Source organism: Mustelus asterias, chromosome 16 (assembly GCF_964213995.1).
Source record: "Mustelus asterias chromosome 16, sMusAst1.hap1.1, whole genome shotgun sequence".
NCBI lineage: Eukaryota > Metazoa > Chordata > Chondrichthyes > Carcharhiniformes > Triakidae > Mustelus > Mustelus asterias.
In genome coordinates this window covers 71,467,028-71,480,835 of record NC_135816.1, presented here as the reverse complement: position 1 = coordinate 71,480,835, position 13,808 = coordinate 71,467,028, and the positions used below count along the sequence as shown (strand labels likewise).

The 13,808-nt window shown below is 40.3% G+C and overlaps 1 protein-coding gene across 4 annotated transcripts in view; it reads left to right on the top strand.

Moving 5' to 3' along the window:
• The first annotated feature begins 1,809 nt into the window (after positions 1 to 1,809).
• Positions 1,810 to 13,808, top strand: part of clint1a (clathrin interactor 1a) — a 172,783-nt gene continuing 160,784 nt past the window's right edge. For 3 of the 4 annotated variants that reach the window (XM_078231269.1, XM_078231268.1, XM_078231267.1), the window contains exon 1: positions 1,846 to 2,135. In XM_078231269.1, the coding sequence (XP_078087395.1) occupies positions 2,095 to 2,135 (41 nt within the window). In that variant the 5' untranslated portion in view covers positions 1,846 to 2,094. Of the gene's footprint in view, positions 2,136 to 13,808 lie in introns of all 4 variants that reach the window. The other variant, XM_078231266.1, reaches the window with a different exon arrangement.

Genomic DNA, 13,808 nt, shown 5'->3' with positions numbered 1-13,808 from the left:
AACTATTTACTGATCCCTTGTTCTCTGAAATTTTGCATTCTATGAATCTTATTAGCTGATTAGAAATCCCCTTCTTCAGTTTCCAAACTACACCTTTGAAGAGCACACTTTGGAATCTTCTCCCACATACAGCTTTCTCTTGAATGTCTTCATTAAAACCACAATTTCAACCTCATCGCTCGGTATTTCTCTCCCCTGGATCACCACGTACGTTGAAGCTTCTCCTTCCACAGACTCGGTCAGGTATCCAGCCATGCCAACAGAATATCGCTGCTTCACTGACCTGTAATAAGTAGTCACCAGCCTTCTGATTAGCTCGGATGACTGACTTCAAATCTGGTTCCTGTAGCTGTTTCTTTAATTCGGAACCCTTTTGCCGCTCTACTTTATTTTTCCTGAACAGGATCTTGTTCTGATTCCGATCTTGTTCTTTGTTCCCTGACTCAACTGTCATTCTTTTGTGCCCACTCCCTGGAACTTTCTTTTTGGAAATCTGCTCTCTTTCTCTCCTGTGTTCAGCTGCTCCTACCATTAGCTTAGAACCTTTTGCTGTCTTAGGTGGCTCCTGGTTGCTAAGCAACAGCCAAGTTTTTCTTTAAACCCTGTTTACTTTAATGTTGTAAAACCCTCACTACAATGAAGTCACCTGAACCGAACTGATGTTATAAACCCTTAACACAAAAATTTAGAAACACAAAATTAAGCTTATCATGTTTCTAATACGTACAAAAAATAAATATAAATTATTTTAAACTGCCTCAATTTCCTGACACTGCACATGGACACCCAGCTGGCTCTGGGCTTTGTATGCGCAGATACCAGCCATGATCATGCAGCGACAAGAGAAATATACAGGACAAGTGGCATTCTGTGAAGCCCACACCTTGCACATGATGCAGGAGGTCAAAAACCGGCATGGTCCCGGAAAATTGGTCACCCTGACAGAATACTCTTGGACTGTTTGGCTGCCAGTCTCTTCTCGTACTCTTTGCTTTGTCACTTCACCTCTGAACCTGCTTCTTGCTTGTATTCCTTGACGTCATTCTGAATAAAACTACAGAAAATTGCCAGGTACACATTCAAAGCATACATTAAAAATTTCCAAACGTCAGTCCTCATTCACTGCCCCGGTGCACAGCTCCCACCCCTACTATTGGCACAAGGACAGGCAGCACCTTGGCACAGTGGTTAGCGCTGCTGCCTGACAGCGCCAGGCACCCCAGTTCGATTCCCGACTTGGGTCAGATTCTGTGGCGTTTGCATGTTCTCCCGTTTCTGCATGGATTTCCTCCCACAGTCCCAAGGTCGTGCTGGTTAGGTGCACTGGCCAAGCTAAATTCGCCTTCTTTGTACCCGAACAGCCGCCGGAGTGTGGCAACTAGGGGATTTTCACAGTAACTTAATTGCAGTGTTAATTTTAGCCTGCTTGTGACACTAACAAAATTAACTTAAAAGGAGAGCGGTTGGACAACGGGAAGGGGGGGTCCTGCGTGGGCTTGTGGGAGGTGTAGTTTCCACGGCTGCACAGTCGCTGCTTGCAGGGGGGAATGGAGACTACAATTCCCAATGTGCACTGGGGCGTCCGCCGTTAACCGCTTCGCGCTCGCGCTGCGGCTCGAAACTGTGCAGGAGGAGAAAAATCTCAGAGTGCGGGGCCAGAGCGCGATACAATTGGCGCGGCCCGGGGCCAGAACACGAGGCAGTTGGCGGGGCCAGAGCGCGATGCTGTTAGCAGGGAGTGCGGAGCCACAGGGCGAGACAGGTAGCGGAGGGCGGGGCCTGACCGCACAAGGGGTGGTGCCTTTTGGTGACGCAGAAAATTTGGTCGGCGTGATGACGTTTGACGCGTTGACGTAGTGACTGGTTGGTGATCGGGAGCCCAGAGCAGGAGGGGGTTAGGGAGGGGGGAAGCCCGGCTTCTTGTTCAGCAAGTCCTGCCTGTGAATTATTGGGTTACTTCACCTGAGCGGCAGGGCAACAGCGGTAGTAGCGGCGGTGGTTGCTGGGGGGGCGGTTGAGGAGAGGGCCCCGAGTGAGGAGATCAAATTGCCGGACGGGGAGTAAAGGCCGCTGTCGAAGCGAGAGGAGGTGAAGATGCTGAACATGTGGAAAATGCGCGAGCTGGTGGATAAGGCGTGAGTAGATCATGGCGTGCGGTTAAAATGAGCGCAAAGGCGAAAGTTGGCGGCGGTGGCGGCGGTGGCGGCGGCTCCTCTGGCTCGGAGGTGACACGTCAGTGGGTGCGCGGCGTCAGGCCCAGCCACTATCATGCTCCCCCCCCCCCCCCGGAGTGGCATCCTCCACACCCGCCTCCCCCATCTTTTCAACACCCATTCCACTTCACTGTCACCAAGAGCAACCGGAGAATTCGTTCCCAAACACACCTACCTCCCTTCTGAGGTTTCCTCAAGCCCGGGCCCAGTGCAGTGCTGGCACACCTGCATCTAGGGACTGGCACCCCAGTGGGAGTGCCTCCTTATCGGAGGGGTTGTACTTTGGACCAGCTGTTAAAACCGAGGAACCCCCCTCTCCCCCCTCCCAAGTACACTATTTCGGAGGAGAGTAGGGCTGTCCTTGCTTGTTGTCATGGCCAGTGTTTATCCCTCGGCTAACATCACTAACAGGCAGATTATTTGGTCGTCAATCTCAATGTTATTTTGACAGATTTTGCTGTATGTAAATTGGCAGTTGCTTTGCCCACACAGTGAACAAGGGATGACACTTCAGAGGCAATATATTGGCAGTGAAGTGCTCTGGGATGTCTCAATGCAGATCTTTGCATTTTTTCACTTACCGCGCTCATTACTTGCTTTATAGTGATAAATTCTGTTTGAGACTTTTGATGATTTTATTTGTCAGAGGGGGGAATTGCTTTCAATAATCTTGCCTATTTATAATTCGATCCACAAGTTTGTGATGACTATTTCAAATTTGGACCACCTTATCTGATATGACAATTTTTAATGTATTTTGTGCAAAATATTCCAAGTTTATGTCCAATTTACTCTGAAATACTGCGAGCCATTGTCCTGTTTTGAAGTTTATTAGTAGAGACCTGGTTTAGTGCCAGGCAGAATAAGTAACAAGTTTCAAAGTTTGTCAAGTTGGGCTCACGTGGAGTGACAATTATCATTGCTTTTATAGTGTGGCCCTACTTTAATCATCTGCTAAAAAGTAAGTGCAACTTAGTGTATTTACATCAGTGTCAATGTTTCCAGTCATAAAGGTTCTCAACAGTTTCCTGATGCTATCATTCCTCTAACCACAGCACCCAGATCCATGCACTTTCCCAAATCAAATATTTGGATAAAAACAAAATACTGTGGAAGCTGGAAATCTGAAATAAAAACAAAATGCTGGAAAACCTCAGCAGGTCTGGCAGCATCCATGGATAGAGAAACTGAGTTAATGATTTGAGTTTGTATGAGTCCTGTTCAGGGTCTGTTCCTCAAATATTTGGATGCTTGCTTTATGCAAATTGGATGTGGTGCTTCCTACATCATAACAGTGACCATAATTTGAAAAATATTTCATTAGTTGCAAACACTTTGAGATGATTGTGAAAGTTGCTGTATAAATGCAAGACTTTTCCATTGTGTTTGCTAAAAAATCTATTTACAGTTCTTAGTACTTAATTTTTTTAGCTAAATTGAAAGGTTTGTGATTGCCCAAAACACTTTTTTTGGTGTCAAAAGCTGCTGTAGCTCCCAGAAACTTTGACAGCAATTGGGGCGGCACGGTAGCACAGTGGTTAGCACTGTTGTTTCACAGCTCCAGGGACCTGGGTTTGATTCCCGGCTTGGGTCACTGTCTGTGTGGAGTTTGCACGTTCTCCTCGTGTCTGCGTGGGTTTCCTCCGGGTGCTCCGGTTTCCTCCCACAGTCCAAAGATGTGCGGGTCAGGTTGATTGGCCAGGTTAAAAATTGCCCCTGTGAGTCCTGAGATGCGTAGGTTAGAGGGTTTAGCGGGTAAATATGTGGGGGTAGGGCCTGGGTGGGATTGTGGTCAGTGCAGACTCAATGGGCCGAATGGCCTCCTTCTGCACTGTAGGGCTTTTATGATTCCTATGTAAGTACATTTAGCATCATGTACTTTTCCTGAGGCTGGAAAGTCTGACCATAGATCACACATTTGTTTATGGTATTCACTGACATTTTTCCTGTTTGCTCTCTATATTGGTATTTAAGATTACCATATTGATTAATTTTGGATCGTAAAATCCAGTTTTCATTTTTTTATTTGAATTATTGTCACATGTATTAATGTACAGTGCAAAGTATTGTTACTGGCATGCTCTACAGACAAAGCATACCGTTCATAGAGAAAGAAAGAGAGAGTGCAGAATGTAGTGTTACAGTCATAGCTAGGGTGTAGAGAAAGATCAACTAGTGCAAGGTAGGTCCATTCAAAAGTTTGATGGCAGCAGGGAAGAAGCTGTTCTTGAGTCGGTTGGTACGTGACCTCAGATTTTTGTATCTTTTTCCCTACGGAAGAAGGTGGAAGAGAGTATGTCCGGGATGCGTGGGGCCCTTAATTATGCTGTCTGCTTTTTCAAGACAGTGGGAAGTGTAGGCAGAGTCAATGGATGGGAGGCTGGTTTTTAATTTATGCAGGTTATGTGGACATTTTTCTAAAATGTAAACAAACACCAAGCCAGATTTTAAAAAATAAGGTTGTTGGCCTTGAAGAAATAGCTTAACATTTTAATATTTTAAAAAATATATTTTTGTTTACAAAATACCTATTCACCAAATTTTATCACCCAATTTAAATGTGGACTAGTTCCTCCAGACAAACAAAGCTCACTGATCACTTTTTCACATAAGATGCTATTGCCACAGAAATCTGTGCATGGGTCTTAACTATTTGGAATCTATATCATTGACTTGAAGGGATTGAATATTTGGTAGCTAAGTTTGCTGATCACATCAAGATAGGTAGGAAAATAAGTTGTCAAGAGGAGGAAGAGTTTACAAAGAGATATAGACCAGTTAAGTGAATGGACAAAAAAAATCACCAAATGGAGTATAATGAGGGAAAATGTCTACTTTGGCAGAAAGAATAGAAAGACAGTATATTATTTAAATGGCGAGAGATTGCAGAACTCAGTGGTGCATGAGTCACAATGAATTTATACACAAATATAGCAAGTGATTAGGAAAGGAAATGAAGTGTTGGTGTTTATTGCTATGGGAATGGAATATAAAAGTAGGGAAGTTTTACCGCAGCCGTGCAGGGTCTTGGTGAGACTATATTTTGAGTAGCCTGTATAGTTTTGGTCTCCTTATTTGAAAACAGGATATAATTGGGTTAGGAGCGGTTCAACAATTTCTGGGATGAAGGACTTGTCTTATGAAGCAAGGTAAACAGGTTCGGGCTATCCCATTGGAGTTTAGAAGAATGAGAGGTATCTTATTGAAGCATAAGATCCTGAGGGAACTTAATAGGGTGGTTACCTGAAGGACGTTTCAGCTTGTGGGATAAACTAGAAAATTAGGGGAGACAGTTTGATCTCCCTTTAAGATGGAGATGAGAATTTCTTTCTCTTGTGGGTCGTTGGTATGTAAAAAAAAATTTCCCCAGAAAGCAGTGAAAGTTGGGTCATCAAATTTATTCAATGCTGATTTTGATAGATTTTTGTTGCAGTGATATGTAAACCATGATGAATTCTCAGACTTCATTAGAGTCATAAACTCAATGATAACTTCATTGTTTTTTCTCCTCCTTTATTCCCCCATCTTCAAGGTATTCAGTTAAGACGGTTTAGTTCCAGAAGCGCTATAGGATATTGTTTAAAAGGCCATTATTTATTTGTGAGCAGGCTATTCAACTCTGAAGAACATTATAGTTCAACCCAGTTCCGTAAGCATGATCAACCTGTTCCACAAGGGAAGGTACTACATTCCAGGACCCAATACCTTCATGCCCACATTCCAAAACTATTACCTGGATGTTTTTTGTAACAAGCATGGATCTGCTTTCAGATGCTCACTCCACTGATGGTTGAAAGAAAATCATGTTTGTAGAGTTGTTTCACCAGAGGAAAACAAAAAGAAAGTTCTAAATAAGTGATAAATGTCTGACCAATTCTGTGAAACAATTAACCCAATATTCGACCTCTGGTTTTTCTTTGTAATATTCTCCTCCCCCCTTTCAAGGAAGATTTGTAGTCTCTGGGCTCTGCTGACTTCCATCTGGGTAGCAGTTTTGGTGCTACAGCTGGCCTTGGTGCTCCTTTGTTAGGAAAGGGATAAAGGACGAGGGATTTGGACATCATTGACACCTAGTGACTGCTGTTGGAAGTCTGTGTTTGGAGGGAGGACAAGATTGAGGCCCTGAGGTCACTTATCCTGCTGACATTTACTATGTAGGTTCATATGTGAAGGACATAGATGGTGACTAGGACATAGAAAATTATATGTCAGTGAGGAGTCACTGTCTTCAGGCACAAAGGAAAGGACTAAAGCTAATGGAGAATGGAATCATAAGTGCAGTTTAAAAAATATGGCATTATATTGGAGTATTACTTGTTGGATTACATAACATTGTGTTGTTTGCTGTAGTTAATGCAATAAGTCACCTGTTGATTTGGCTCATGCTTGCTGGTGTCATTTAGATAATTGAAATGTGTAGAGTTCTCACTTGCAGATGTTCTCCTGCAGCAAGATTATACCGCTGTAAATGTGCTTCTTGATCACTAAGAGGAGGAATTTTAACTGTCTGGGAGCTCATTTGATGTGATTCTCTTTTCAAATTTAAAATAATATGCAATAATTCAGAGGACTAAATACCAATAATTGAAGGGGGAGAAACAACAATGTTTTGAGTAATAATGAATGGGTGCAGTGCTGATCAGTGCAGTTGGACTGGACCATAGAAAAGGCTGGTTTGGTCCGGCAGTTGATTCAGTTCTTGGTGCTGGAAGACATGCTCATAGTTTAAGGGCGCTTTCTAAGCAAATCAGATGTGATGCTATAAACTGGTCCTTCTGGTGTAAGTTAACCGACACTTTGAGTCATCACCAGTTAAGTTTTTAACTGCCTAGTCTGTTTCTGCAGTGGAGTCAGGAAAACTTTAAAAAAATGAACATTAAGCTTATTTCTTAATGCACATGTATTTTTAAACTCATTTTTGAATTTTATAATGTGGCATTAGTTATTGGCATTATTAGACAAATTTATTCCTAAAAAACCTTGACCAAGAAAGCAAATATCAGATCACTGACCAATTTCCTGCTTCATGAGTTTTTAACTTGTTGAAAGGCATTGTGCCCCTGGATGATAATTTAAAAATTGTGGAAAACATAAATGTCTGATGCCTTTTCCAAATTCAATGCCAATTTAATGCTATTGACTAACTAGTTGAGAATAAATGCACAATACTGTAGGTAACAGCCACTAGACGCTTCATTTTTTAAAAAACCCTTCATTTCTAGTGGAAAGTCTTGAATAGGTTCCAATTTCCATTCCAGTTAAATATCATCTCAAAGTTTTGGTGTTGCTCTTTAATTTTAAGTAGTAGGCAACCAAATAGTGTCAGTGTGCTTTTATCTTTGCAAAACTTCAATTATTTTGATACTGTTGCACATTTCAAAGGAACAATATGCCCTAACTAAAATGATTAACACGTCAGCAATTTATCAAGAGTTACTTGTAAAGAAAAAATGACATGGATTGTTCGTTTTTGTGCTTTTATCTATTTACCCATTGGGTTCAGTTAGTTTACATTATGCTGTCATACATTGATATTTTGAAGAGTGCATCGACCAATTTGTATGCATTATATTAACTCTTTAAAATAGTTTCCAAAGTCTACATCAAAAAGTGTAACTTGCTCCACTGTGAACTTTTATGCTGTACTTCCTCCTTCACCAGTAAATATTGGCTCTTCCCTTTGCTTCCATTCTACGTCCACCTCAATTGAACTTTCCAGGTTCTGGAGTCGACCTGTGATTCACATTCGGTAACATGATTTCTGCTTTAGAGGCTTGACCATTTGCACTCTGCAGATAGGAATTCCTGATGTTGCAGTAGTTTACAACAGCAGAGTCGTCACCTAGAGTTTGCAGAGGCACAAGTGAGGCAATAAAACAGGACGACTTCTTGCTGTCTGCTTCAAATTTTCCAATAATCCTGATATTGATGAGAGACAAGTTAGTGAGAGCCAGCCAAAAAATGTATAGTGCCTATCCCTTCCTATTCATAGCTTTACTGGTTTTGAGAACACTTAATCAAAACATGGTACTTCAGCTTATAATTTTTTTAAAAAGTACACGCTAATGCAAAAATAATTTTGACATGCCTGATTTTTTCTTAAGAAGGAACTGTTAAGCTGTTGACCACTGTTTCAAAAGGAAACCAATTTGAAGGTGCAACCAACTTTTGACACACTCAGTTTTTCTGGAAATTACCTCCACTATATTATTGGGGTTTCTAGGCAATTTATTTCCTTATTGTAGGTTGTGTTTACTTATGCACGATCTTACTCCATACCTAAATCATCCTTAAATTTTGTGTCATTAAATCCATTGTTTTTCAATTATTGGTGTCAGACTAAGAAGTTTCTAGATTTGTTTTGTTTTATTTTGAAGGTAGATACTATGTTGACTTGTTTCTATTTCTGTGGGCGTGTCCTTGATTTCAGTATTCAAAAATGATTTATATTTAGTATTAATCAACTGATCACAGCCCTAGAATTCTTGACATTGAGGGCTGGGTTAGTTGATCTAAGGATGGTTTAAAGCTCTGCTGCAAGGGAGAGATGTGGCTGTTGCAAGGTTGTGACTGGAATAAGCTTTGTTACAGGAAATATGTGCTGCATTTAAACTTCAATATTCTGCAGCTGTCCAAATGTTTGAACAACACAGCCACAAGTTCATAAAACATCCCACCAGTATGAACAATGTTCTATCAAGCAGTTTTCAGAGACTTTCCTGCAGTAGAACCTGTTTCAAAATATGTTTTGTCAGTTGTAAACAGAAATAAAAATTCTACCACTTGGATGCAGAAGTTAAAATTCAAAGTTAATGATCACATAGCTGCATCTAGATTGCTCGATCATGTGATGGACTTTGTTCCAGGTACTGCATTGCTTTCTGCGCTCCCTGAAGCCACCGGGACTAATTTCAGGAGACAATTATCTTTGCTTAATTTGCCCCTTTGTTTCATTTGTCCCTTTAATTGAAACCTGTGCTATTTAGTGTATAAATTCTCTGGTTCATTTGAACTGTTTCTGCTACTCTTTCATCCATTACTTTTGTTATTTGGCAGTTTGCAGCTTTCAAAAATGTCTGACCAAATCCAGTGCCTCTTTTGTTCACTTACATCGCATGAGGGTGTGTTTATTCAGGCCTATTTTCAATAATTGAGATTAAACATGCTGTATTTCAGCCAGGATTGTGAGAAATCTTGTTTCTTCAACAAGACTGATGAAAAACTTAAAATAACCTCTGTCACTGTTGTGTTGGTAAATGAGGCAGCCAACTGATTTACAAGAAGATTCTATAAAAGAATAAATGGAAATAATTTGTTTTCTTGTTCCACTGAGGGATGTGTTGTCTAAGGCACTTGGACAACTTGCTATTCTTTTAATTGTGTTGTAACTTTAGCGCAGATACGGCCTTGGCTTAATGTTTCACCCATAAAAAAAGGACCATGCTGAAACATTAGAGGGGACAGCAAGAGACAAATAAATACTATAGTTTGGAAATATTAGTTCAGTAGATCAGTCTTGGAAGCTGCTGGAAAGGCAAATGAAGCCGCAGAAGAATTTGAGTGTTTATATGTAAATGCAAATAGGTAAAATAAGGTTGGTGAACTGTAGGCAAAAATTATTGTATGGGACTTTACTTTTAAAGAGGGAGAGCACTAGGAACTTAATTCCTGGCTACAAGGAATTCAAGAAAAGGAGTGAATGGTTGTATTGATCAAATTACCTATTATATCACTGAAAGAGGATGAGGTAGTTGAGAGCTCAGAGAACCTACTTGGTGAAAATTATGAACAACAAAGAAATTGTTGCATTGCTCAGTGTGTAACCAAAGACCAAATAGTGGGAATCAGATGTGTAACAAATATGGGAAAGGTGCAAGATCTATTGTGCAATGACATGAGAATTTTCTTGACTAGTGTGCTCACGCAATGAGGGAAGTGGTGCTGGATCTAGTTCTGGAGAATAAAATGTTTTAGTGCATGCGGAAAACAATGACCATTAGGTTTAAAACAGCTATGGAGATTGACACAACCAAGTGTAAAAATACTTCATGGGCGGAGGACTAATTTCAGTGGGTTAAAAATGGATCTTGCTGAGACTGAATACAAACGTACAGAGACGATTTAACGAAGGTAGTAAGGGGCCAAATAATTTAATAGATTAGTTAATAAAAAGATAATTGTATGATTAAAGGGACAGTGGCACTGTAGGTACATAATTGGCTAAGGGACAGTAAATAGTATTGGTAGATAATTGTTTTTAGACTGGAGGGAAGTATAAAGTGTTTCCTGGGGTCATAATTAGGACCACTTCTTTTTGACTTGTATCAGTAGCCTGAATTTGGATGTACATGGTATAACTTCAAAGTTTACACACAACCAAAATTTGGAAATGTAGTAAATGGAGAAGGAAAGCATCAGACTTTAGGAAAACGTACAGTGATGAAATATTAACATGCAGAAATGTGAACAGATATATTGTGGTAGGTAGAGAGAGGAGAAGCAATAGAAATGAAATTATACAATTTTAAATGGAGTGCAAGAACAGAGACCTGGAGGTGGCAGGACAAGTTGAGAAAGCTGTTTTTGTTTGAAGATATATTACCTTTGGTTTTATTAATGGAGGCATAGAGTACAAAAGCATGCATGTTACATTAACCCTTTATAAACACTGGTTAGGCCACAAGTGAAGGATAGTGTCCAATTCTGGGCACAGCAATTTAGAGAAGATAACTATGGAAAGGCTATGAAGAGGGTGCTGAAACGATTCAGTAGAAAGATACTGGGGTGAGGACCTTCGGTTATGTGAAGAGACTTCGAGAAGCTGTGGTTGCTGTAGAGAAGAAATGGTTAACAGAAAATTTCAGAAGAGGTGTTCATACAGTAAATATGGAAACAATGTTTCCAGTGGCAGAAGGATTGGTAACCAGAGGTCAGAGATTTAAGACTTAGAGGTGAAATATGGAAACATTTTTTTTATATAGCAAGTTATAACTTGGAATTCAGTGCCTTGAGGGATGTATATTGCAGTATAAATAACTGAAAAACAGATTATAGAACAGTACAGCTTGGTAGGAGGCCATTTGGGCCCTTGCAAATGCTCTTTCAATAGCAATCCAGTTAGTCTTGCACTCCAATTCTTTCACCATGGCTGTACAGCTTTATCCAATTCCCTTTTAAAAGCTATCATTGAATCTGTTTTCACTTTCCTATCAGATGGTGTGTTCCAAATCCTAACCAGTCATTGCAAAAAAAATTGAAGGGACAGTAAACAGAGTTGGCAGATAGTTTTTAGACTGGAAGGAAATATAATGTGATTCCTGGGGTTGTAATTAGGATTTTGTCTCTTTAACTTGTATCCATGACCTGGATTTGGATGTACATCATGCCAGTCTGGCTATGTTATAAGTAAGCTTAAGTCCGTGTCCTTGGGTTAAAATGGGGAAAATAGACTTGCATTGAGAATTTTGCAACCACGACTTCTCAGATCTTGATCATGTAATGTAAAGCTTCCATATATTGGAACACATATGTTTTGTCCCATAGGTAGCATTTTGAACATGTTTTTGCAATCTCATTGTGTTGTTTATGAAGCTGTCTTGAAAGAGCATTTGCATTGAAAGAACATTTGCATTGCTGTTTACGCAAATGATGTAGGGAGAGAAATTTCCATACACAGTTTTACATGTTGCTAGAAGCTAGGGTACTAATCTCTGCTGTGTAATGTGGAGGCTCAGAGAGAACAGGACTGGCTCAGAGTGTTGTGTTATTCAAAATGGTGGCCTTGATCTGAAGAAATTTGAACACAATCTAGGCTGTCATTGCACCACTGAGGGAGCATCGCACGGTCAGAAATGTCACCTTCCAGATGACATTAAAACAATGCCTGTATGCTTGATTTAAAACAAATTATCCTGTTTATGTCGTGCCTTCAGCATTAAAAAAAAGTCTCAACACTTCACTGAGCCATAAGGTGTTACATAATTGCCAATTTGTTCATGCAATATTTTTTTCCCAGGATAAGGGAGCTGGATTTAAATCTTATTTTAGTTCACTGACATCTATAAACTAGGCTAAAGCAGCTCCAGATAAACAGTGCCAATTTAAAAGCACCTGAATAGTCGTCAGTGTTCTCTTCCTACACTGCTCACATGATGTTGAATGATCTTTCCTTTTAGAAAATAGAGCTGAAACCTATCAGGGGTTACCAGGGCTACAATTGTTGACTTAATACCAGTTTTTCAGGATTGGGCCTGGTTGTTGATTTGTCTAACAGTACTTAGCATGACTGAACTAAAAGTTTCATAATTCAAATGCTTGCACTATGTTTTAATTGAGCAGGGGATTTGGAAATGTCAGCTTGTGACGTTTTTAACTGGGTTGCGCAAATTAGTTTCGTTAGCATTCCAGGCGAGTATACACCTTGAACAATGTTATCAGCCAGAAAGAACAACCTCCGGTGGCTTGTACCCAGAATTGTGCTCTTTCTGAGGAAGGCTTCATACCAGAAGATTCAATTGCCTCCTCAATTGATGCAGTCTGACTTGTTGGGTATTTCCAGTGTTTTCTGTTTCAAATTTGCAGCACCTGTATAAATTTGCTTCTTCACTCTTGCTTTATAAGTAAATTACTGAAATCATAATTTAGTTAATTATCTCACAATTCTCCAGCAGACATGAATATTCACTTGTGGCGGTGTGATTTCGGTTCCAAATCAAAAATCAGGAAATTCAAAGCTGGGATCAGTGAAAGTGCATATGGAGTTGTTGGACTTGTATAAACATCCAACTGTTCACGAGGGAGAAAACCCACTGTCATTGTTTGTCTGACCTGTATGTGACTCCAGCCCACAAAAATATGTTTGATCTTAATTGAGCTTTGAAATGGTCTAACAAGTTATTTGATTTCATGAAAACAAGTTCAACCCAAAAACTTGATTAAAGAGGTAGATTTTGAGGTGTATCTTAAAGGAGAAAAGGTAGGTGGAGGGTATTAGGGAGGTAATTAGGGAGGCATTTGAGGTTTGTAGAGATCTTGTTGGATTGCAGGGCTAGAACAGGTTAGAAATAGCAAGCAGATAGATAAACCATGGTGGGAGGATATGAAAATGAGGATGAACATTTTAATATCAAGGTTGGGAGCCAGTGTCAGTCAGAGAGCATAGGGAGTGACAGATAATTGGGAGTTGGGAAATGAACAACAGGTTTTGGATGAGCTCAATCTTGTGGAGGATGCAAACTGGGAGTCCAACTTGATGAGTATTAGATTGATTGAGACTAGCATATGAGCGGAAGCAGGGGCAGAGGTGGTATTACAGAACTTGAAGTGGATATGGGGCCAGAAATAAATGGCAAGGGCTGGAAATACTCAGGAGATTTAACAGCATCTCTGGAGAGAGAAACTAAGTTTGCTTCAGGTCTTGACCCTTCATCAGAACTGAAATTTTAGCGCTCTTTTTCTCCCCATAGATGCTTCAGACCTGATCAGTATTTCCAGCATTTTCTATTCTTTCAGATTTCCGGTATCCGCTTAAGGGGCACAGCTAAGAATCACGGGCAAGGTTTCAAACCAGGAAATTCAGCTTCAGATAGTGACAAG